At 41.2% G+C, this 24,488-nt stretch overlaps 1 protein-coding gene across 1 annotated transcript in view; it reads left to right on the forward strand.

Moving 5' to 3' along the window:
• Nucleotides 1-24,488, forward strand: part of itpr3 (inositol 1,4,5-trisphosphate receptor, type 3) — a 69,470-nt gene that overhangs the window by 43,907 nt on the left and 1,075 nt on the right. Inside the window, exons 27-61 of the mRNA XM_085444166.1 lie at nucleotides 478-532; nucleotides 619-784; nucleotides 1,234-1,401; nucleotides 3,560-3,634; nucleotides 5,892-6,011; nucleotides 6,423-6,545; nucleotides 9,220-9,420; nucleotides 9,515-9,630; nucleotides 10,571-10,706; nucleotides 10,792-10,917; nucleotides 12,310-12,435; nucleotides 12,518-12,638; nucleotides 12,746-12,927; nucleotides 13,022-13,170; nucleotides 13,252-13,360; nucleotides 13,825-13,918; nucleotides 14,692-14,867; nucleotides 15,296-15,452; nucleotides 16,500-16,714; nucleotides 16,973-17,173; nucleotides 17,811-17,921; nucleotides 18,284-18,379; nucleotides 18,473-18,580; nucleotides 18,677-18,760; nucleotides 18,839-18,949; nucleotides 19,462-19,654; nucleotides 19,788-19,907; nucleotides 20,053-20,222; nucleotides 20,761-20,925; nucleotides 21,004-21,193; nucleotides 21,267-21,359; nucleotides 23,043-23,161; nucleotides 23,442-23,607; nucleotides 23,699-23,859; nucleotides 23,942-24,103. Of these exons, the coding sequence (XP_085300292.1) occupies nucleotides 478-532; nucleotides 619-784; nucleotides 1,234-1,401; nucleotides 3,560-3,634; nucleotides 5,892-6,011; nucleotides 6,423-6,545; nucleotides 9,220-9,420; nucleotides 9,515-9,630; nucleotides 10,571-10,706; nucleotides 10,792-10,917; nucleotides 12,310-12,435; nucleotides 12,518-12,638; nucleotides 12,746-12,927; nucleotides 13,022-13,170; nucleotides 13,252-13,360; nucleotides 13,825-13,918; nucleotides 14,692-14,867; nucleotides 15,296-15,452; nucleotides 16,500-16,714; nucleotides 16,973-17,173; nucleotides 17,811-17,921; nucleotides 18,284-18,379; nucleotides 18,473-18,580; nucleotides 18,677-18,760; nucleotides 18,839-18,949; nucleotides 19,462-19,654; nucleotides 19,788-19,907; nucleotides 20,053-20,222; nucleotides 20,761-20,925; nucleotides 21,004-21,193; nucleotides 21,267-21,359; nucleotides 23,043-23,161; nucleotides 23,442-23,607; nucleotides 23,699-23,859; nucleotides 23,942-24,103 (4,865 nt within the window). The remainder of the gene's footprint in view (nucleotides 1-477; nucleotides 533-618; nucleotides 785-1,233; nucleotides 1,402-3,559; nucleotides 3,635-5,891; nucleotides 6,012-6,422; nucleotides 6,546-9,219; nucleotides 9,421-9,514; nucleotides 9,631-10,570; nucleotides 10,707-10,791; nucleotides 10,918-12,309; nucleotides 12,436-12,517; nucleotides 12,639-12,745; nucleotides 12,928-13,021; nucleotides 13,171-13,251; nucleotides 13,361-13,824; nucleotides 13,919-14,691; nucleotides 14,868-15,295; nucleotides 15,453-16,499; nucleotides 16,715-16,972; nucleotides 17,174-17,810; nucleotides 17,922-18,283; nucleotides 18,380-18,472; nucleotides 18,581-18,676; nucleotides 18,761-18,838; nucleotides 18,950-19,461; nucleotides 19,655-19,787; nucleotides 19,908-20,052; nucleotides 20,223-20,760; nucleotides 20,926-21,003; nucleotides 21,194-21,266; nucleotides 21,360-23,042; nucleotides 23,162-23,441; nucleotides 23,608-23,698; nucleotides 23,860-23,941; nucleotides 24,104-24,488) is intronic.

The following is a 24,488-nucleotide window of genomic DNA, read 5'->3' on the forward strand; positions in this document are numbered from 1 at the left end:
GTCAAGACAATTTGCATATTAATGACTCACAGCCCATTGTTCATTCAGCGTCCAGATAAACAGAACTTAGATTGAAAGATTTCCACAATGTGAAGCAGTGTGGGATCATGAAAGAGAACAGAACAAGCTAACCAATCCAAAGAGGAGGTTTGGACTGTTCAAGAAAACTGGAAATTATTGCTAAAGAATAATTAAAGGAATTTGTGAGTTCAGGTTGTGTTGAAGAATAAATCTAGTCATATTAAATATTGACTTTCAAGCTTATTAGAATGATCCATACTGTTTGTATTTCTATCTATGCTTGCACATGTTGTCCATCTTCCTAGCAGAGCATCAAGAAATGAGGGTTGGCTCAAGACTTTTGCACAGTAATGGGTAACATTTAGAGTGAACCGTATGAGCAACTTGGTGTGAAACCATGAATAATTAATTTCAGTTCTGTTGTTTATTAACATCTGCCTTTTTGTCCCTACTCAGCCACCATCAACCTGCAGTTCATTGGAGAGCAGGCAGAGGCCATGTTTGGAGTTGGGTATGTATCGCTGGACATGCATTCATGCACAGGTTTTATTAATACAACATACACACATCTTAAGTACTTTGTGTGTTTGTGCGCAGAAAAGGGAACAGTATCCTGGAGGTGGACGATGAAGGTGGTCGCATGTTCCTGCGGGTGTTGATCCACCTCACAATGCATGACTACGCTCCTCTGGTGTCTGCAGCCCTGCAGCTGCTTTTCAGACACTTCAGCCAGCGACAGGAAATGTTACATACTTTTAAACAGGTGCACACAGACATGCAAAATCTACATAAATAAGCACACAACAAATCCAGTATCTCTTAAACAAAATGCTGACCCCTTAAAATGCTTTACTGTCATTCAGAAGGGAATGTAATAAAAAGCAGAAGTACAGTCATGAGAATCAGTGTACACAACACTAGATAAGACCAGCAATTCTTCATTAAACTCCTCATAATTACCTTCAAATGGTCTATTTTTTTGTATTCACTGAATTTTTCAAATCTTCCTGGAGATCTGTGGCCCTGAGGGGTGTAGTGCGAAGTAAGTTCAGTATATCCAGGCTTTCTTTGCGTTAGCTAGTTTAATAAAACCTCAAACATAACGGTGCTTTCTTGGCTAACCCAGGCTTTCTGCTACAGTCCTCTGTGGGAACTCAGAACATGAAAAATATTGCAGAATATTCATGTTAATCCTCCAAGTTGTGACTGCAGGTCCAGTTGCTGATCTCCGCTCAGGATGTGGAGAACTACAAGCTGATTAAGGCAGATCTGGATCGCCTCAGGACATTGGTGGAGAAATCTGAACTGTGGGTGGAGAAGAAAAGCTCGGGAGGAGGAGACGGGAAGAAGGACAAGAAAGACAAGAAGGAAAAAACAGAGGTAAGGACTAATGAGATAAGAATAAGATAAGGGCATCCTTGCAAAAGAGATTTTCTAATCTCTGTGGATTTTTCCCCCTGTTTAAATAAAACATTTTTAAATTGTATTGTGATACTACTGAGTGTGTGAAAGCTAAAGCTTTGAGAATGCAGGAGCCCACGATGAGAAATTATGAAGAAACTTTTCAAATCAAAGGTTTTAAATGTACGTAAGTTAGGTCTTATACAGACGTGTAATACAAAGCCTGCAGAGCTCAGCTGGTGAGAGTATTAGTCTTTGATTGTAGTATACTGTGGACACAAACACAGACAGCTGCAGACTTGATGACCAAGCAGTCATTCATTGTTAACCAGCATCCTCAAGAGCAAAGCGACGTAGGACTTTCAAACTGAAAAATCTCAGATGAGTTCGAACATCAGGGTCAGAGGTCAAGTCTTCTGAAAATCTTGTGAATGTGATAAGCTGAGAACAAGGTGATGTAGGATAGTGCTGCCAGTATTTTTTAATTCAGTGGTCATAATTTTTAATTGACTATATGACCAATAAACCAATTATAATCAAATTCATGAAATAAGAAATTATGAGGTTTTATTTTAACAGAGTTAGTTTTAAAATACCAAGAGGTCGGTTTTTGTCTAAGTATTCATGCCGAGGAGCTAAGGCCATTTTTCTTCATAAATATTATCTTGTTATTGTGTCTTTGTCTTTAAAGTCTATAATACTGGCTCAAACCTTCCCATATCTAAATAATAACAGTACATATGTACTGAGCTGGCTGAGAGGGGAATCCCAGAGTAAGTCTGGGTTTAGAGGCTGTTTTAAAGGGGTTTTAAAGGCTAGCTGAAGTCAGTGTTACTTTGTTTTGTATGTTCTCTAAACTGCTTTTAAGATTTCAATTTTTTTCAGAACCAACAGGATCTTTGTGTCTAGGTGGCTGATTGACATCATAAGCTTTTGTCAATATAACAACTAACCAATTTATTAACCACTGACTAACTAACCAACTACCCCATTCAGTCACTATTTAATACAACACATTAACAACATGTTATTAAAAATCTAAATACTACTAATAAAACTAAAGTACTAAACAAAAACAAATAAAAATATCTTTTGAACTTTTGCATCTTGGTTTTTAAACTCACTTCCTGTTGGTGTTGGGCTTCCTGGTGTATCATGTGGATATAAGGTAGTGGGTTTATATGTGGCATGGCACTTTCACTGCATGGCATCTCTCCTTATTCTTTCTTTCTTGTTGTTTATACTTTGAAATGCAGAAACATTATTTCTCAAATGTTTTTCTAGAACTAGTTTCTTGTTGTCATACATCTTATACACCCACACTGCATGTTTAAAAAAAAACCCAACCAGCTAGTCGTGCTTTGTTAAAATGTTAGCTTGATAATGAAAACAACCAATCGCATTAACATGAGAAGTTGTTTTTGTAATAAAAAATTTAATGTAAAGAAAGAGCTTCATCCAGCGAGGGAACTTCTAAACCTGCCAATTTGGGTGCTGTTCAAAAGTTCTAGGAGTTTAAAAATAGTTTAAAAACCAGTAACCTTACAGAAGAGATGGCAACGTTTTAAGAAATATTGGAATAAACAATAACCAGTTTGCAGTACGCAAACTGTTTGTTTTTGGCATCCGATACTGGTGCAAGCCTCCAGTACGCTACTTCCTAGAGAAACTAGATGTGCTGGTGTGTTTGCAGACATTACATCCGCCCACACACTTATTCTACCCTGCTACCCATGTCTGTTTAGTGATATATTTGCTCCTTAACCTCTGGTAACCCATCTAGGATTAGGATTGGGGTTAGGTTAACATCCACGCCTTTCTTTTAATGCGATTTGTGGCTATTTGGAGCACCCAAATCAAAACGATTATAAGGGAAACGGCTGCAATATGAGACTTTATTTGGAATATAATATCTTCTAGTTTCTTGAAGTTTGCCTTTTTAGCATGTGGCTAAAACAAAACCTAACACTAACCAAGCTGGTTTGCTAGTGAGCTGGTAAATGTTGAGGTTAACAAGTGAATCTGAATATTGACTAGGATCAGAAATGTAGTGTAAAGTCCTCAGCGAGGACACAATGAGTGTGGTGCCATACTCGGAGAGAACTGCATATGCTGTCTGACCCTCTGCATCCTGCAGGGGGCATCACAAGAGGCAACACCCAAGAAGGAGAAAGTGAAGGAGGGTAACGAGAACTACCAGAAAGTCAAAGAGGTGAGAGCGCCCGTTCGATAATGTTTCTTCAACACGTGATCAGTTTTTCTTTTTGATTTGTCTCTGTCTGTTGGGTTTTCTGGAACGTTCTTCCAAAAAATCATCTATTAACTAATCAACAAGGACACAGCTGTGATGTATCTCTGTTGAAAACGTCCTGCACGTGGTGATCTTATCTCTTATCTCTCCAGCAATGGTGGTTTTTCTCTGCTCAGGATAATTCCATCATTATTCTCTCCTACTAGTTTCTCTGGTGAACAACACCTGCAGAATGCCACAAATGGAAACGAAGATGAAAATTAAAGGATAGATTTAAGTCCTTATTTGGTATAAAATTATATTCCAAATTCAACCAATCAAAACCTTCCTTCTGCTCTGGTAAATTTTAGCTTCCAAATGTTTGGTTGTTGCCACTATGACTTCAAATTATCTTGTATTTCTTCAGTGTTTTGAAAGAAATTAGGTTTGGTACAATTTCTTATCACGACCTTTATCAATGAATCACACTCTTTCCACATTGGAACGTCATTAATAATCAATATTTATGTGATTCATTATTTGTTTTATGTCTACAAAATCACAAAATGCTAATCTGATGATTCACTTAATATTTTATTAATTAAATGAACTAAAGTAAACTGAAATAACATCAGTTGGCTTTTTTGTGAGTAAGACTCATTTGTAGATGTGCTTAGTTTCTACAAGTCAAAGTTTTTAAAAATTCACAAGGTTATAGATTTTAATATAGCTTAAACATGATCTACGCACCTGCGCCACCTGAAAGTAAAACACACACATTTTTGAAAACACAGTATATTTAAAGAAATAGTAATGGGCCCATAATTGAGTCTTGGGGAAAACTGGCAGTATTATCCAAGTATGTCTTTAAATTAAACGCTCGGGAAACAATGAATGAATAAACATGCGTTTTATTCACAAATAAGATTCATTTTAGCATTTTCAGAAATGAAAAAATGTCTTATCACTTAGAATATGTGTGAAAAAGCCCTGAGCCCAACACGGCACCTACTCTAGTTGTTCTAAAGATAATTCTACAGACATTGTTTAAAAGTAATGAATGTGTTACATTGTGTGTGTTACGTAATGTATTTTATGTTAACATTTTTAGTGTGTAAAGAAAACTTTTTTTCCTAAATGTGGAATGGCTTTATGAAAGACTTTTTTACACAGTGCATACTTTCTTTGGGGGGAAAACTTTAATTGCTAAAAATGCAAATTAAACTCATTTCTTAGCATATACAGCCCATCAGAGATACTATCGTTAATTAAAACTAAGCTAAAATACACAGTGGGATACTTAGAGCTTAGAAAAAATGTAAAAAATATAATTGCAGGCTCTACAGTACCGTGCAACAGTCTTCAGCCAAACCTCATTATATTTTATTTTCATGGAGCCAGACTTGGAATTTTTTCAGTGCTTATTGTTTCAAAGGAGCTTGCAAAGAAAAGCGTCTGGACTTCTTTAAGTTGCTTGAAGACGTTTCACCTCTCATCCGAGAAGCTTCTTCAGTTCTAAGGTCAAATGGTGGAGAGTCCCAGATATAAACCCAGTGCTTATTGTTTAAGCTCAATGCTAACCTAAGAATCATTCAAGGATAAAAAGACACCTAACTCAAGAGATAAACCTGTGTTGTGTCTCCACATAGCAGACAGCTTAGCAAAGAATCAATTGTAAAGTATAAACACAGTGCCAGTGCAGTAAAAGCATACCTGGATAGAAAAACACAATGGATTGACACCCCCACCCCCCTGGAGCCTGGACCTCAACATTATTGAAGCCGTGTGGGACGAAGAACGGAACAAAAAAAGCAGCCAACATCCGAAGAAGAGCTTCAGATGTCCTTCCAACAAGCCTAAGAATTATTCCTGAAGACTACTTTGTTGTTGTTGAAATGTTGAGAAGAATATTCAGGCTGTGTTGAAGAATGAAGGTGGTGATACCAAATACTGACTTTCAAGCTTGTTGTATACTGTATTTTCACATATATTTGCACATATTTCAATAAAACAGTGCACCTATTTCCCCTTTTACTAACAAAATATAAAAAATGAAGGGTGTCCTTGCACTCTGATATCTGTTTCACCCATGAAAATAACACTCATAAAAACAAACTGACATTGACACTAGAAAACTAAAATGAAATGAAGTATTTTAACCAATCAAAGTTAAACTGACCATCATCTGTCTAACTGCACATGACTCCACTGTTTGCCATCTTGCTCCTCCCCCCTGCAGATCCTGGAGAGGTTGAATAAGATGTGCAGCAGCGGAGTTTGGAAGAAGCAGCAGAGGCTGCTAAAAAACATGGGTGCTCATAAAGTGATGCTGGACCTGCTGCAGGTCTCCTACGACAAGGTAAGACAGGACACCCCAAATTAAAAGCACCTTGGCAGGCTTAATTAAGCAGGTCAATTCAAATAGTGCTGCACTTGAAGCCATGCAGCCTTATTTTAAATGACATTGAAATCTCACAGTGGAGTTTTTCATCAATAACTTATTACAGATGTTCTTTCTTTTTCCAGTCTTCTTTTCATTTTGAACTGTGGAGTAGTTATAATAATGTAATACTTATCAAACAGGCTGAGATTTGTTATTTAGCAGCCATTCATATTTATTGTAGTTAACTTTTGCCCCTGGTGTTCGTGGATTTCTTTCGTTCGATTAAAATATATGTATATATTCAAATAGTCTGGCTGTAGCCAGATTTGAGAGGAGAGTTCAGCTCAACCAAGACTAACCATCGTGTTTGTCTCTGTGTGTGTGCAGAATGATGTGAAGATGCAGGAGATCATCAAGTATACTCACCTGTTCCTGCAGAAGTTCTGTATGGGGAACCAAGAGAATCAGGCTCTGTTGCACAAAAACCTAAACTTGTTTCTCAACCCGGGGGTAAGCTGCTTCACAAATGTGCAAAAGTTATACAAAATGCTTATTTAGTTCATAAATCTGAGTGGACGTTCAGTACGCTTTAAGGGTGGTTTTTTTATGTGTGGTTACATGTTCAGACATCTTTGTGAGGACAGAAATTGTCATGCTACTACACCTGTGGGGACCAAGAGTCACTTATGGGGACAAAATGCCCGTCGCCAACGAGTTTGGAGGCATGTTTGAGACTCAAAATGTGGTTTTAGTGTGAGGGTTACAGCTAGGTTATGGTTAGGCTTAGGGTATCCGTTAGGCATTATGTCAATGACATGTCCTCACTAAGATATGAAAACGAGTGTGTGTGTGTGTGTGTTTCTTTTTCTTTAGGAATATGTCAAGTGAGAAAACAGTCTTACAGTTTTTTCTGATTGCTTAAGCACATTTTTTGTAACTATTGGCTAATTTTGCAAAACTCTTCACACAAATAAGAAAACCTGTCACCCAATAATCAAAACATTTTAGTTCTCTTGCAAAAGCAAACACAGCTAGATTAACTCTTCACACCTTCGTAAAAATGGTGTTTCCGTATCAAACAGTACACACAAGCCATCATCTACTAAGCACACAATGCGCCAACTGCACACTGATGGTATGAATACAAAACACATCTGGCTTTTGCTTTCTCTGTGCACAAGGTAGGCTATGTCAGTTTGAGCTCATACTTCTGTCATAGATCCATAAGCATAGAGGGATCCAAACTTCAAGTACTGCTGTTTATTCAAACACATCAAAACAAACACAAGTGGTTATTTCCAAGTATAGGATTATTTGCAATCGCCATAATGACTATATGGGTTACTTGGTCTGCAGTGAACATGCTTCCTCTGCCCCAGCATCTGGTCATCTAGCAATTCTGTAAAGTAACAATTTCAGTATTTTTACATCAATGGTATTGGTGTGTTTCTCATTGGCATACGGCAGTGCTACAAATCTTAGTGCGAAGTGACTGTACTAACCGATTCTCATTTCAAGATGTCCTTATGGTGCTTGCTACAGTGTAGCGGCTCGAGTTAGGCTGGACCCGTTGGCCAGCTACCCTCAGGGTCATTCCACGGTTGATTACATGGTCCACTATTGTAGCTCTGATGTCATCAGCAATTCTATTTCTTACTCTTCCTACCCTTCCTCTCCCCCCTCCTCATCTTCCTCTCCCCCCTCCTCGTCTTCCTCTTGCTCCTCCTTGTCCTTGTCGTCCTCTTCATCCTACTTCTTCACCTCCACGTCCTCTTCCTCGGCCTCCTCTACTTCTCACTCTTTCTGCTCCCTCCATTGTACTCCGCACACACAGCTTACCTGTATTATAGTGCTTAGGCTGATTGCAAAGTGAACTAATTATCTAAAGAAGTTTTCACATGTGAAAGTGTGCCAGACAGTTGGCAAGTTAGAGTTAATGATAGCCATACATGTGTATACTTTTGCTAGGAGTGTGTTGGAAATTTGGTAATTGAGTGTTGTGGAGTGAATTGTGCCTACAGTTGTGCAAAGTGTGTGTTACAAAATTGCAAACTGAGTGCAAAGCAGTTTTTGTGCTTTTAGTTTTGCAAACTCAGTGAGTGGTTTTGCTATAAGTCTGAATAGTTTTAGAGATTGTGCTACAGGAATCACAGTTAGGGTTTAAGCATTCAGAAAAAACTGTAATATCTTATCTCCTGTCCCACACTCATAAGTTGAAATTTCTGACACTCGAGTCCAATTAGCCAATTACTTCCCTGTTTATATACCCAGCCTACATTTAGAGACACTCGTTGCCAGATTCTCTTTAAATGCAGTGTAGTCAAACCTTTCAGTTTTAGTTTTCTATCACTTTTAATTATCTTTACCTTTAATTTCTGTCAGCTCTGTGAAGCTAAATAAGCCAAAATCAGAACTCTTTTGTATAGTTGGATTTTCTTCTACATAAAACACCTGATCAAGTTACTTCTGTTTAAACGGCTTTCATTTATTTTACTTTAGCTAATCAACTTTTACTCGTTTAAAGAAAATGTCGGTTGTCTCTGGGTTTTTTAAAGTGATTTGAGTGGCTGGTAGAGAGAAACCTCTCTGACAACTCTAATGCTCGGTGTACTGAAGAGGACTTGAATGAAAATTAATCAGCTAGAGAAAGAATATCAGCCTCTTCCACGTCATGCATTTTTAATGTCGCTTTGCTATTTGGGCTGACTGGGACCTGATGAATGTAAAAACAAAGAATTACCAGATTTTGTTTTTTTTACCTGATTTTTGTTTCTCAGAAAAATGAGAGCCACATACGAGGACACTCGTTTTAAATTTTGATAGTACAGTGGCAGTATGATGTCCTCATAAGTGGATATCAGGCCCTTGTAGAGCAAAATTTTATATTTTGGTCTAAATAACCCAAAATGTGATGTCCACATATGTGACGCCAGGTCCCAGGAGGTTTGTGATTAGAAACCATATTATAAACTATAAGCTGTTTTGTGGTTGGATGATGTCACAGGGACATAGTGACATAGTGAAAACAAATTCCCAACATTTTCCAACATTCAGGAGGCAGTTGGGGGGTTTTGTAATGAAAAAAAAGTCAAAACTATTCTTATCTAAATAAATATCAGTGTTGATGTGACTGACCTGAAGTGAAACCTTTTTGATTTCCAAACTTTTCCTTGTTCATGTCCAGCTCCTGGAGGCGGAGACAGTGCAGCACATCTTCAGTAATAACTACCAACTGTGCAGCGAGATCTCTGAGAGCGTGCTGCATCACTTCATCCACTGCCTGGCAACGCACGGCCGCCATGTCCAGTACCTCAACTTCCTCCACACCATCATCAAGGCCGAGGGCAAGTACGTCAAGAAGTGTCAGGACATGATCATGACCGAGGTGAGGATGAGACGCACCGCTTCGCTTCTACTAAAACATCCACCCGTGTTTTCATGCTGATGTATTCAACTTTTCCTTTCATCTCTTCTTGTAGTTAACAAACGCCGGTGAGGACGTGGTCGTCTTTTACAACGACAAGAACTCGTTTAAAGTCATGCTGGAGCTGATGGCAGAGAGCAGGGAGGGCGTCAGTGAGACCAGCCCACTCAGGTAACCAAGGCAGCGATGATGATGATGATGTTGAAATAATGAAAAAAAGCAGTTTTATTAATCCATCCATCGTCGTAAAACCTGATACTAACCATAACGCGGTCATTTAAAAAATGACAGGATTGTATTTTATTTGTTAAATGACTGAAAGCTTCGAGCTGGAGACAATAACAGGATAAAATGATCCTATAACAGGATATAAAAGGATCCAAACAGCATGTCGCTCTGCATGTTTAAGATTTTTTATGTCCTTCCTGATTCAATCAAAAAGGAATTTGTGTCTCCTCTGATCTTGAACCAGCTACTCAACATTGTATTAAATTTCTAAACATGTTTTCTTGAGAAGTTCTTGCAGTGATTGTGAACTTATAGTTATACAATTGTTCTAATGCACTATCTGACGTGATGGTGGCAGTGCTGTGTCACTGTTCTAATACCAAAACCCAGACACAATGATGCAGTGTGTCAGTATCGCTCTGGACGCGTGGCTGTATATTAAGCTACAGATGACGTCGAGGAGTTCATTTGTTTCATCAGTCAAATCGTTTAAAAGAAGAAGCAGAGCAGAAGTTTGTACCACCTTAACTCTGCTGCTATAAACACACAAGTCGTGGCTCTTCTGATGAGCCTTCAGCTGATGTGGCCACAGCTGCAAAACAGGAGACACGAGTCATGACTTGTTAAAATGGACTGAATGTTTATCAATCTTTAGTTTTTCCAGAATTGACAGATTTGGTTCTGGCAGATTTTGCCCTATAAGAAGTCACATCTGTTTTCAAGTATATATACGTGTGGGTGCATATATATTTTACTTGAGTCTAAATACTGTGTGGACAACAAAGTTTTTCAAGTTACCATCAGGTGCTTTTATTTCCCATCCCAAACATGCTGTCGTGTTTCCGTCTGAGACCTGAATGTGAAATAATTTCCCCCCCTGCAGGTATCACATCTCTCTGGTGGAGCTTCTGGCTGCTTGTGCAGAGGGGAAGAACGTGTACACGGAGATTAAATGCACCTCCCTGCTGCCCCTGGAGGATGTGGTCAGGGTGGTGACCCATGAGGACTGCATTACTGAGGTTCTCACCGCGTTTGTGTGGTTTAAGGTTTTTAAACTGCTTTGATTAAACCAGAAAGCTAACTCGACTTCCTGTGTGTCTCCAGGTGAAAATTGCCTATGTGAACTTTGTGAATCACTGCTATGTGGACACAGAGGTGGAGATGAAGGAAATCTACACATCCAACCACATCTGGAATCTGTTTGAGGACTTCACTGTGGACATGGCTCGGGTAGGAACAGCACCATAGTTTATCATCATAACTGGTAAACTATTGTAAATCTTTACCTCATTATTTAAAACTACACCCAGGTTTAACACAAGCCTCCAGCTTTGTAACATTATAGTTACAATAATGTGCAGAGTCTTTCTTTATATTTTGCTTCCACTGAGTTGGATTTGGGGGGGAAGTGGTCTTGAGCACTTGAGGCTTTTTTTGGACATTGGCAGATTTCTTTTCCTTTTTTTTGTTAAACCTCACCTAAAAGCCTCCTAATTCAACAGATGAACCAGTGCTGCCTTCACATAACAGACAATTTAATAAAGAACCAATTTGAAATTTAGTCTCTTTAGTTCAGGGGTGGGCATCTCCAGGCCTCGAGGGTTTAGATGTGTCCTTGATCCAACACAGCTGATTTAAATGGCTAAATGACCCCCTCAACATGTGCTGAAGTTCTCCAGAGGCCTGGTAATGAACTAATCATTTGATTCAGGTGTGTTGGCCCAGGGTGAGATCTAAAACCTGCAGGACACCAGCCCTTGAGGCCTGGAGTTTGCCACCCCTGGTTTAGTTGGATAACAGAGTTTGGCATAAAACATTTTTACACCAACAAGGTGTTACGTTCCCCTAAAAAGGTCCAGGGGTGAGGGAAAGTAACAAAAGGTGTCCAGGTTGAAAAAGGAGACAGGGAGGCAAAATAGTTAAATTAACAGGTTTATTAATGCTTCCATTAATAACTTACCTACAAGAGACGGACAAGCTGCTGTCACCTTTTAAAGAAAGAAAACAATAAACTGAAAGTATGCCAAAAACGGTTAGTACCAAAACACACTCCTCTCCACACAGCAGGGGCAATCCACCTCCAAACACACACACACACACACACACGGCAGGACAACATACATTGTATGGAAAACCATACATTTCACACCTGAGCCTCAACTCTCGCGGCCCGGTACTGGTCCGAGGCCCGGGGGTTGGGGACCGCTGGGTTATATGATTGTTGGGTTTTTATCTGTATGTGTTACTGTAGGGTCTACCTTAAAATATAAAGCACCTTGAAGCGACTGTTGTTGTGATTTGGCGCTGTGTAAATAAAATTGAATTGACACACCCACACAAGGTCAATTTCAGGAGGAGGCCCTGCTAGGATGTAAGACAAGGTGATTCCCAAAGGGCTATTAGCTTAAAACTTGGCCTATACCAGCATTGTGTGGGGAGTATCCTTAAAAAATATCTGAGGAAATTGAAGAATAGGAGGTCAAAAAAGTGACAAGCCTAAAAAAACTATCTACAGCAGAACAACGGGTAAACAGTTTCTGAGAGTCATATCCATAAGAAAGTAGACAAAAAACAACCTGACGTGACATGGTGCTGATGTTCCGGGTTTTTCCCTCTCTGCAGGTCTGTAATAAACGAGAAAAGCGTCTTTCTGATCCCGTTCTGGAGAAATACATCATCGGCGTGGTTTTTGACACCATCAACGCCTTCTTCAGCTCCCCTTTCTCTGAAAACAGCACTTCTCTGCAGGTGAAGGAAATGCTTCACCTTGGTGATATAAAACTGTTTAGGTGTGGTTCCAGTTAGTTGATTGCTTCTCTGTCCCTGTCAGACTCATCACACCATCATGACTCAGCTGCTTCAGTCGTCTGTCAGGCTGCTGGACTGTCCCTGGTTGCAGCAGCAGCACAGAGGGCAGGTGGAGGCATGCATCAAGACGCTGGCTGTGACAGGTAACAAACCTGGCACCGCATTACGTCTCAGCCATGAATGATTCCCATGGTTTTCTCTCACATTCCCACTTAAAAAAGGGTGACTAAGTCTTGTGAATTTTGTCCAGCTAAGAGTCGCTCCATCTCTGTGCCTTTGGAACTGGAGGCTCAGATCAACACCATGCTGTCCACGTCAGCTTTGAACTCTTTGTCGCGCTCCAATCCAAACTACAAATCTTCCTCCCGCCTCACCCGCCCTAGCGCTCCTACCAACCCCTGGGACTACAAGAACATCATCGAGAAGCTGCAGGTGCACAAGGGCACACCGAAAAAAAGACTTTTCTTTATTTACATTAACTTGCAGTAAACTGTATTTAACCTTGTTCCCTCTGTATCTTCCTCAGGACATCATAAACACTCTGGAGGAGCGTCTGAAGCCACTGGTGAACGCTGAGCTTTCGGTGTTGGTGGATGTCCTCCATCAGCCGGAGCTGCTGTTCCCTGAAGGAACCGACATCCGACAGCGCTGTGAGTCCGGAGGATTCATTTCCAAGTAGGTCATCTGAGTGTAAAGCATGCTTGAGCACTGACACTAGAGGGATGAGGGGAATTATGATGTCCGTGTGCTGACCAGGTTGATCCAGCACACCAAGGCGCTGATGTCTTCAGAGGAGAAGCTGTGCATCAAAGTCCTAAAGACTCTGCAGGAGATGCTCATCAGGACTCTGGACTTTGATGAAAAGGTGAGTTAATAGTAGCTGGACTACCACAATCAGCCTGTTTAACTTAAATCAAAACCATTATAATCACGGTCGAACAACAAAGGCAGGTCCTTGAGAAATACAGTATATTTAAAGAAAACCACAGTGTTGTTGTGGTCATTCTTCTTTGGTGGTTTTGTAGCTTCCAGTGGTCCTTTTGCAGTTTTTCCATATTTATGCTTATTTCATTTGAGACAGTTTGTCTGGAATGGGACCACAACCCAAACACTCCCCTTTCGCTGAATCATCTTCACCTGTTCGTGTTTGCGTTCCCCACCCTCTCTCGTCTTTTCCCCATTCTTCAGCCTCTCTGCCAGGCCTTGTTGCTGCCACTGATCATGAATGAAGCCTTCCCCAAACTGAAATCTCTGGCTTATTTCTTGGTTTTGTTTCAGTTAAATGTAACAGGATGGAGACTGAATGGACTTTCTGTTGATTTGTTTCAGGGACTAGTGCTGCGGAAAGTTTTACTGCAAAACTACTTGTTTCCAAACAAGAAGACCAACCAGAAGAATGACTTAGCTGAACTTGGAGTTCCAGGTAAACTGCTTCATACAAACACTGTTCAGAGGAAATAATAAACACTGCTCAAATAAAATGCAGGAGACATTTGATCATAACAGTATAACATAGTCAGATAAGTTCAGGAATGTCATTGTGTTCAGTGAAGCACAAAACATCCGAAATCCATTTCACCTGCTTTGTTAAATTCAATTGTAGACTGGACACGAACCCAAAAAGAGGATGACTTTGCAGGTGGTGGCTTCATTTCTCTGTCTTTATCCTTCCTTACTGATCTTTCTCTAGTGCTGCTTTTTGCTGGTGTCTTTGCTGCACAGGTAGTCCAGCTCCTTTGTGATGACGCATCCATATTTGACATTGATAGGTTTGTTGTCTCATGTATATCCTTGGAGGGTGGCAATAACCTCCATGTGCGGGCCAGCAGTATTCTGACTGCTGTTGGATACCAGGACGAAATCCTCAGACCCACCCATCATGTTTATGTTGCTGTAGCGGACCCTGGGTTAAAGGCTTTTGGTGTGTTTATATAGTTACTAAGAAGGAATTGAATTCCCCAGACTTGGATTTAATTTGTAACCTGTTGGAAGTTATGTGTCGGTGCGTTCAGTGTTGCTAATTAGAACCACTGAGCTCACTGATCCAAGTCTGGGGGGAGATTCCCCAGGACACCATTTATTTAACATGATTTACGTAACACAATAATAGCAATCTAATGTGTTTATGATGCTATAATCTATATTGTCTGTGCACAAGCTGCTATATTATGCTGTATTTTTCTTTCTGTGAGTTAGGCGGTGAACAGGAGCGGGACTGGGCGGCAGTGGCAGCAATCCAGTGTCGTCTGGATCGTGAAGGAGGAACGAAGCTGTTCACAGATCTGGTGATGAGCACCAAGAATGATAAGATCTTCCAGGAGAGCATCCAGCTGGCCATCTGTCTGCTGGAGGGAGGAAACACTGAGATACAGGTAGCAGACAGGAGAAGTTTCTTTGCTCATTTAAGTCACTGTTATGAAATTACAGAGCCAAGTCCGTTCTAAAAGCACAGGAAAAACCAAATAATACATCAAACGTGTAAAAACAATAGATCTGAGACAAGAATGGTCACTTTTTTTTGAATAGTGTAGATTAGTTTTCTCCAACATAGCTGATCCAGAGATCGCAGGATGTGGTACTGGCAATGGGACCGTTTTAATGAAAGAAGTTGGTTCTTGGTTAGACGTGGTTGTACGCTGGGTTTAGTTTTGACCATCTTTTATATATTGTTTTAAAACAAAGACTGCTTCAGAGCTGGTTTTGATTCATTTTAGGCATGGTTTTAGGCTGGGATGGTTTTCAAGCTTGTTTTTGGTCCCGTGTTAAACTGGTGTGTTGACTCTGTCCACTTCTGATGCAGAACTCCTTCTACAAACTGATGATGGGGGACAACAAGTCAGAGAAGTTCTTTAAAGTGTTTAATGACAGAATGAAAGAAGCTCAGGCCGACATTAAAGCAACGGTTTCTGTTAATGTTGGAGAGATGACGCACAAGGCCAACGAGAAGCTGGAGAACGGTGAGAGTCATCTGAAAATAGTTTAGGACACATCTGTGCAATCCGATTATTCTATAGTTTCAATGTACGTCCATAGTTAGGGTTCCTTAGATTTATTTGAGGATGATATGATCAAACCCCATTTTGTAACCAATAGTTTGGCATCACTCACTGGAACTTTGATCAGGTTTAGACATTTGATATAATGTTTTAAATGGTTAATTAACAAACAATTATGTATTATGTCTGTGAAGGTTCTCAGTCATCCAGGTCATCGTAGTCTAAGGAGCTTGGGAAGAAAAACGTCTGGACTTCTTTAAGTTGCTTGAAAACGTTTCACCTCTCATCCGAGAAGCTTCTTCACTTCTAGTGTCAAATGGTGGAGAGTCCCAGATTTAAGCCTAGTGGGAGTGACCCACCAAGAGGGTCAAAGGACCCCCTGATGATCCTCTACCTAATCACATGAGCCAAGGTGTGAAAGCGGGTGTGGGTCCCAATCAGCCAGAGTTTCGGGTGAGCTCATTGTGAAACCTGGCCCCACCTTATCATGTGATTTCCTGAGGGCAGATGGCCCAGGATGTGAGTGGGCGTTAAGGCGTCTGGGAAGGATCTCAAAACTGGATTATAGATGGCAGAGAGTTGGTGTCGTAAGCCCCGCCTCTGTTCAAAGATGGTCGCTCACAGTGGACATAGATGCTTCTTTCACTCCTCTTTCAAACCATCTGTCCTCTCTGTCCAAAATGTTATCATTGACATCCTCAAAAGAGTGACCTTTGACCTTTAGATGCAGATGGACTGCTGAGTCTTGTCCCGTGGAGGTGGCTCTTCTATATTGTGCCATGCGCTTGTGAAGTGGCTGTTTGGTCTCTCCACCGTTTGACCCTAAAACTGAAGAAGCTTCTCGGATGAGAGGTGCAACATCTTCAAGAAACTTAAAGAAGTCCAGACGCTTTTCTTTCCAAGCTCCTTAGACAGTTATGTATTATGCACCTTTGTGAAGGGAAAAATAAGACTCTGAAAAGGTTTGAGTTCCGAAAGATGTTTGTAATAATATTTTATGGTTTAAAGGTGGCTCCACCACAATGGGTGTACTTCCGGGTACAGGGGGTCATCCACTGTTGGTACCAGGGGCGCCCATTGCCCCAGGCACCTCCACCCTGCCAGCTCAACCTATTGAAGAACAGAAGGAGGTGGAGACAGAGATGGGACCAGCTGTTACCATCATGAAGCCGATCTTGAGGTTCCTACAGCTGCTTTGTGAGAACCACAACAACGACCTACAGGTCAGTTCCTGCTAACTACTGAACAGTGTTGAGCCTTTTTTACAGATTGTATAGCATTAAACATGTGACAAAAAGTTAATATCTACTACCTATATTTTAGAGACAAGTTGGATGTTTTTCTCTCCACTTTAGGCGGGTCTTTTAGCACCGTCTGTTAGAGGCCAGTACAGGAAGTAAAGCTGTTTGTCCCAGCATCTTCTTCATGTGAGCACACATACAGAAAATGTAAGGCTCAAGTTTGTGACTTTGTGTTTCCAGAACTTCCTGCGTTGTCAGAATAACAAAGCCAACTACAACCTTGTGTGTGAGACACTTCAGTTCCTGGACATCATGTGTGGTAGTACGACGGGTGGCCTGGGCCTGCTGGGCTTGTACATCAATGAATCAAATGTCCACCTCATCATTCAGTCCCTGGAAACACTTACAGAGTACTGCCAAGGACCCTGCCAAGAGAACCAGGTACATGAGAACAACAGGGTGGAAACAATGGTTTCTACTTTTCTTTGACCGTACAGGTTCCAAGGTGGTGCAGCGGTTAACGCTGCAGCATCACTGTAAGAAGGCTGTAGGTTCAAACCTGCAGCTGGATGTTGAGTGTTCTCACTCTGCTTGTGTGGATTTCCTTCCTCCAACAGTCCACAGACATGCTTGTTAGGTTAACTGTCCCTCGTCAGTAGTGATGCATTTGCGGTAAAGCAGATGATTACATTATTAACATTCATGGGGTAACTGCTCACTAAGGAGTGGCCAGTGGTCTCCATTTCCTAGTCTGGGCAGATTGATATAGCTGCATGTGACACAAAGCCAGTGGTTGGTAATGCAAGACGATACTTACTACTAGAAATATGAGAAAGTCGCTTTGTTCAGTGCTATTGGTAATGTCTGCTACCAGACAAGAAAGGTACATCCATTGAAAAAGAAACTGGCACCAGCACCCTGAAAACGTGGGCTCAAAAGGCACCAAAGAACCACGAGTGCCAGCACAACAGATGAAGAGACCTGATGTTATCCTCTAGTTTTTAATTTTCCAGACGTTCTCAAGGTGTCCTTTGTTTACTGCACTGTCTTACACAGACATTTGTTTTCTGTGTTTCAGACATGTATCGTGACCCACGAGTCCAACGGCATCGACATCATAACGGCTCTGATCCTGAATGACATCAGTCCTCTATGTCGCTATCGGATGGAGATGGTACTGCAGCTGAAGGTAAAATGGAGTCGCCTCTTTCATTTAGACGGAGTTCAGTGTAGCGACACCATAGTGGCAAAAGTGCAGAAATCTTTCTTATTTTCATATTTCTGTGCATTAAAAGAATCACTGGAAATCTAACACTGCTTGAAATGTAATTATGTTTAAACATGTCATCTGGGGCGCAGTGTCGGAGGTGATCAAATGTAACCAAACACCATCATTTATCTCTCACTCTTTTAGGTTAATGTGTGGGTTTGTTTCCAGGTTTTTAAGTCAGCATTTCCACAAATATCATTCCTGTCTGTGTAAAGATAGAAGTCATTGTCTCTAGTACTTGACAAACGGTTCAGTCCATTTGTTTGACTGCTGCTCGACAGGACAATGCCTCCAAGCTGCTGTTGGCTCTTATGGAGAGTCGTCACGACAGCGAGAACGCAGAGAGGATTCTGCTGAACCTGCGGCCACGAGAGCTGGTCAGACCCTGAACCACATGTCCATAAAGCAGCTGTTAAAGATCTTATTGAAAAGCAAGAAAAATCTAAGTGTGTACATGTCCACTCTGCCAGGTGGAGGTGATAAAGAAGGCCTACAACCAGGAGAGCGAATGTGAAGATGTGGAGGTGGAAGTTTCTCCTCGGGAGGTGGGGCACAACATCTACATCCTGGCTCAGCAGGTGACTAAACTCAATTTCCTATTGGCTATCTGGAAGAGCTCATGATATTTTGTGGTTGGTTAGGGTCAAAATAAAGTTCTTGATGTGTTTTTGCAGCTGGCGAGACACAACAAAGTCCTTCACAACCTCCTAAAACCTCAAAAGAACAATAAAGAGGGAGAGGAGGGCATTTCCTCAATGGTAAACATCCATCCATCCATCCATGTCAAGTTGTAATCATCTAAAACTGACACCATGCTGCTGTTTGTGTGTCTGCAGCTGAACCTGAACAACCGACCTCTGTCCCAGATGTTGAAGTCCTCAGCTCCAGCTCCTGTGGTGGAGCAGGACCCGCTGGAGTACTACGAGCAGCTCACTTCACAGATAGAGGTATTACTACTATTAAAATAAAGATCTTTATCCTGAGCCATTGATCCTATAATACTTTGTGGTTTGGTTATCAAATAGCACAAAATGGCATTTGATCGTTTGGGTAAAACGTAACTTTTTCAAATTGTTTATTTAACAAGCATCTCTGTTCCTCGGTTACACAACTCAGTCCTGGTCTGAGTCACAACAATCTAAGCAGAGATGCTCCCCCCTCGTTCCAGCCACCACCAGGAAGTAGAATTCATAGTTCAGTCACTGACCATATGCTTTATGGCAAGACAGCAGTAGGCCCGGGTTCGAGTCCGACCTGTGGCCCTTTGCTACATGTCTTCCTCTCTCTTTCCTGTCTGTCTACACCATCCATAACCCAAAAAGGGCAAAAGAAACCCCGTAAATTCTGAAAATGTGCTTTCTTTGAGTTTGTCAACTTCATCTCTACATTTTAGAGAGGATCGAGCTTTTATCATCTGTGTAGAAGACGTTGTCTAAACTACGTATCTGTCTGTGCCCAGATTGTTCGCGATGACCGCAGCATGGAGCAGATTGTGTTTCCCGTTCATCCCATCTGTGAGTTTCTGACAGAGGAGTCAAAGATCAGGGTCTTCAACACCACAGAGCTGGACGAGCAGGGATCCAAAGTCACACATTTCTTCGAGCAAACATCCTTCCTGCATGGAGAAATGGAGTGGCAGAAGAAGCTGAGGAGTGAGTACACACACTCAGTGTGATCTGTAAAGGCTTCATTCGTGTGAGCCAGGTGCTCACATCAATTCTACTTTTGCTCAACATATAAAAACCCAACAGCGTGTTCAGGCTCAACATGTATGTGTTTGTGTAGGTATGCCAGTGTTGTACTGGTTCTCCAGAAGGATGAGTCTGTGGGGAACAATCTCCTTTAAACTTGCCCTCTTCATCAACCTCATCATCGCTTTCTTCTACCCCTACGACTCCGGACAAGGTACTACTGCAAGTACTGATAGATCTGAAAATACGACTAAACACACGAACACTGTCATTTTATTTTTGTCATCATCTGTAGAAAGTGTGGAGGACTGGTCGAGGTGAGGATGTGGCACTTAAAACGATGCTCTTCTCCTCTGTAGGTGCAATCGACGACTCTCTGTTGTTGATGCTGTTCTGGGTCCTGACCGGTCTCTCCGTCCTGGGTTTGTTCTCTCAGCGTTCTCTCACGCCGTTCACCGTCGCTCTGATTCTCAGGTCCATCTACCACCTAGGCATTGGCAACACGCTAATAGTGCTGGGAACACTTAATGTGAGAAAACACCACATTACACATCTGCACCCTAGGTGCGATTAGCTTAGCATGGCTTGGTACCCGTTTTAAATATTTAAACTCTTGATTCACAGTTTACATTTCTAGGTTTTATTCAGAGTTGATGAAGATTTTTTCTTTTTTAAAATCAAAATGACGATTTCATGTTTTTTTAGTTAAGTTTGGTGATCAGTGAACTGGTCAGTTAAAAAATATAAACTGTGAAGACACTGAATACACTTATCAGATGTGACTGTGACTAAAAGGAAAATATTCTCCTGTTCTTTTTGAGCTCTAGATTTGAATTGTGGTTTTAGAGTAGAACATTCTAGATCAGAGGTGTCAAATATGTGGCCTGAGGGCCGGAATCAGGCCTTGTTTTATTATTAAAGGCCAGTCTGGGCAATGAGCTAGCAGAACTTTTCTGCTTTTCTTACAATTATTTCTTACAATTGGCCAGCGTCCTTTTACATCTCTTTGGTAACAACACCTCCAGCCTGATCATCCACTGTGCTGTCCATGTTTTGTCCATTTCCAGCTCATCAATAAAGTGGTGTTTGTGGTGAGTTTTGTGGGAAACAACGGCACATTTATTATGGGGTACAAAGCCATGGTGATGGATGTGGAGTTCCTCTATCACCTGGCATACGTCCTGACGTCCACACTGGGACTCTTCGTTCACGAGCTCTTCTACAGCATCCTGGTAAACAGCAGACACAGTGACCTGTCAGGTGTTTGTGGTAGGAAGGGAAATCTAAGTGTCTGTGTTCATTTCGGGCAGCTTTTTGACCTGATCTACAGGGAGGAGACCCTGTTAAATGTGATAAACAGCGTGACGCGTAACGGGCGCTCCATCCTGCTCACGGCACTGCTCGCTCTCATCCTTGTGTACCTCTTCTCCATTGTGGGCTTCCTCTTCCTGAAGGAGGACTTCATTATGGAGGTCGACCCGCTGGCACAGATTGCTGCAGGTAAATTCACAGCTGTTAAAATTAACCCTCATACCAAAACCTTAATCTGTACTAGTTACTGTCTCCTGTTCAGCTTCTCAAAATAGTGAAGCCTCTCAGGATTTCCTCAAGTCGTGCTCTGCAGACGGAGTCAGCTGCACTGCAGAGACCAACACTGAAGAGGAAGGTAAGAGACAGACACATCACTAGATGGTTACTGACAGTAGTCAGTTTTTGCAACATGTATTAGAAAACAACTCGTTCAGCTAACTAAAATAGATACAATTATCCAATTTCCACCACTTACTGGAGTCCAAGTATAGACAGGGAGCTAAATAACTATATAACAGTTTAAAATGGTGTTTATCCACAGATACAAATACAAAAATATGTTTTGGAGCTGTTAAACGGTAAATGGGCTGGTTCTTATATGGCGCTTATTTTACTCTACTGGAGCACTCAAAGTTTCGTAAAGCTGGTGAGGATGCAATACCAGCGTTAAGATGCATTAAGTCATCGTGTGGTTTGGATTTGAGGAGGATGTAGAACAAAATGGGGTAAATTGCAAAACATGCTGAAAAGTCATCCATGCAAAATTAAGACTGTTTTAAACTCTGCATGTGAACATCTCCCCACGCCAAAGCTATCGGCGAGACAAACGGAGGAAAATGGTTAAGGTTACTTTAATTATAGCCTTAGGTAAATTTGCTTTACAGAAAAATGATAGCATGGGGTTAGTGGCACGTGCAAGTCTGATTCCATGTTAATGCTTATCGAATGTGAAGCATATTTGTAGCTGGTTCAGTGAAATTTGGTCGAAGTGTGATGAAACTTGCAGTTCTGGAATCTGTGAGATCTCAGCTTTTAGACACTGTGCCATTTGTTTGGTTACATGAAGTCAAGTGAGTTCATGGCTTTGTCATTTGTGTTATTCATATTTCACGTTACTTTACTGCTCGTTTAATTGTTTGTTGTTTTGGCTGTTTGGTGGTTGTAGAAATGGTGTTTATGAGCTTTTAGATCAGATTCTGAGGTTTTCGTGGTGATATTTATATAAAAACCTTGACTTCAGGGAGGGTATCACGATATCCCAAAAAATATTGCAATATTAGATTTTCCTCATGTCGCCCAGCCCTAGTGGAAGCCACCATGAAACTGACAACAACCTGGCTAAACATCAATATCAGCTGCATATAAGCTAACATTGTGCTAGCTAATTTTAGCTGAGTGTTCAAAACTAAAAAAATGAAATGAAATAAAATAAAAATCACACTTTCCCACTCAAAACTCTTAGAAGATTATATTTTCACATCATACAAAAAGTTACTCAGAAAGTGTCAGAGACCAACAATGTTAGATCCACTTCAAGAGCAGCCAGCTAACAACAGCTAACAGGGGCAGATAGCGCTTAAATCTTCAACATATCCTCAATAACTCACGTAGTATTGCTGTCATTGGTCAGAAGTGAGCTTCACTCACTTACAGACTCGTATCACAAAGTTTTTAAAGGCTGGAGTAAATGTGGATGCTTCTTATGCGGTATTGACAGCTGAGGTAAACAGAGCACTGACAGCCTCTAAAAAGGAATCTCTGGGCTGGATACAGATCCACTCCAAACAGTAGTAGAAATATGCCAGGAAGGCAGTTATGGTTTAAATACTAAGTTTAATATTTTTGGTCTCTTTTGCTCCACTAAAACATGTTTGTGCTTTAACAGCCACCATAGCTGGGATTATACACTTTGATTCGGAGCGGTAGAAAAACAGAACTAGTGGTGAAAGGTTTTACACACCATAACTTTACATTTATACCGACTTTGTATTTGATCATTGTTAAATGTCCTTGATGAGTCTTTGTGTGTGTGTTTCAGAGGTGCCGGACTCTGAGCGAGCATGCGACACTCTGTTGATGTGTATCGTTACTGTGCTGAACCACGGACTGAGGAATGGAGGGGGAGTGGGAGACGTCCTCCGCAAACCATCTAAGAATGTACGAGACAGTTTTTACCTGAATGCTGCTCTCCGATAACAAAATGCACAGCCTACATCTTTGGCTTTTATCTGACGTTTTCTTTATCATGTGGAAATATTCTGCCACAGAAGGGTGCAGTTTGGTTTTTAAATTAGCTGTTACTAAAAAAATGATCTTAAACTGCAGGACTATAAATGCTAGCTGCTCTGAAGATGAAGTTTTAAAATAGATAAAAGATCATCAGGTAAGAAGTTAGTGCAGAGTGAAGGCTAAATTCCTTTCCCGGGTCTGTGTTCAGGAGCCACTGTTTCCCGCTCGAGTTGTGTATGACCTGCTGTTCTACTTCATCGTCATCATCATCGTCCTCAACTTGATCTTCGGTGTCATCATCGACACGTTCGCAGACTTGAGGAGTGAGAAGCAGAAGAAGGAAGAAATTCTGAAAACAACATGTTTCATTTGTGGTTTGTAGACGTTCTTCACACTGTGACTAACAAACCAATCAGCTAACAGTAGATTTGTTGAAGGAGCTTGGTCTTCTTTGTTCTGCTGCAGGCCTCGAGAGAGACAAGTTTGACAATAAGACGGTGTCTTTCGAAGAGCACATCAAACTGGAGCACAATATCTGGAACTACCTCTACTTTATCGTTTTGGTGCGCGAGAAAAACAAGACGGACTACACAGGACCGGAGAGCTACGTGGCTCACATGATCAAGGTGGGAAACGTTAAAGAAAGAAAAGTGACATGGCTGCGATTTCAGGTTCACAAATAAACTGCTTCTTCTTCTGCTGCTTCAGAACAACAACCTGGACTGGTTTCCACGGATGCAGGCCATGTCACTGGTGGTAACAGACAGCGATGGCGAGCAGAACGAGATGAGGCAGTTACAGGACAAACTGGTATCAACCATGAAGGTGGTCACAACCCTGACCGCCCAGCTGACGGAGCTCAAAGAGCAGGTATTTGCACACAAAGGGACAGATGCACTGACAATAACAAAGTTGACTTTGATTTGACAAATTTCAGCTCGCTTTAACTTTTTTAAGCTAATGAATCTGTTTATAATTACTTTCATCAGCCAAGGCTAACTGGTTACCAGTCGGGTCAGCTACACGAGTTTGGATGAAATAGTCAATCATATGCAATCATTACCAAACATGGGGTATGTTTTCCATCTTAAGTTATGTTACAGCTACCTCAGACAATCAAAAAGTCCCCGATAGGTCAAAATATTAGGGTTAACATGTGAAAAATATTCTGCCCCACGACATGCTGGAAGATCCTAACACTGCAGCCCAAATCAAGTAAATGCTGACTATACTTTTGTTCATTCATTAAAAGCAG

The sequence above is a fragment of the Copadichromis virginalis genome, linkage group LG20 (genome assembly GCF_057382275.1).
Source record: "Copadichromis virginalis isolate Kocher_CV1m ecotype Utaka linkage group LG20, C_Virginalis_male_GT1.1, whole genome shotgun sequence".
Classification (NCBI taxonomy): Eukaryota; Metazoa; Chordata; class Actinopteri; order Cichliformes; family Cichlidae; genus Copadichromis; species Copadichromis virginalis.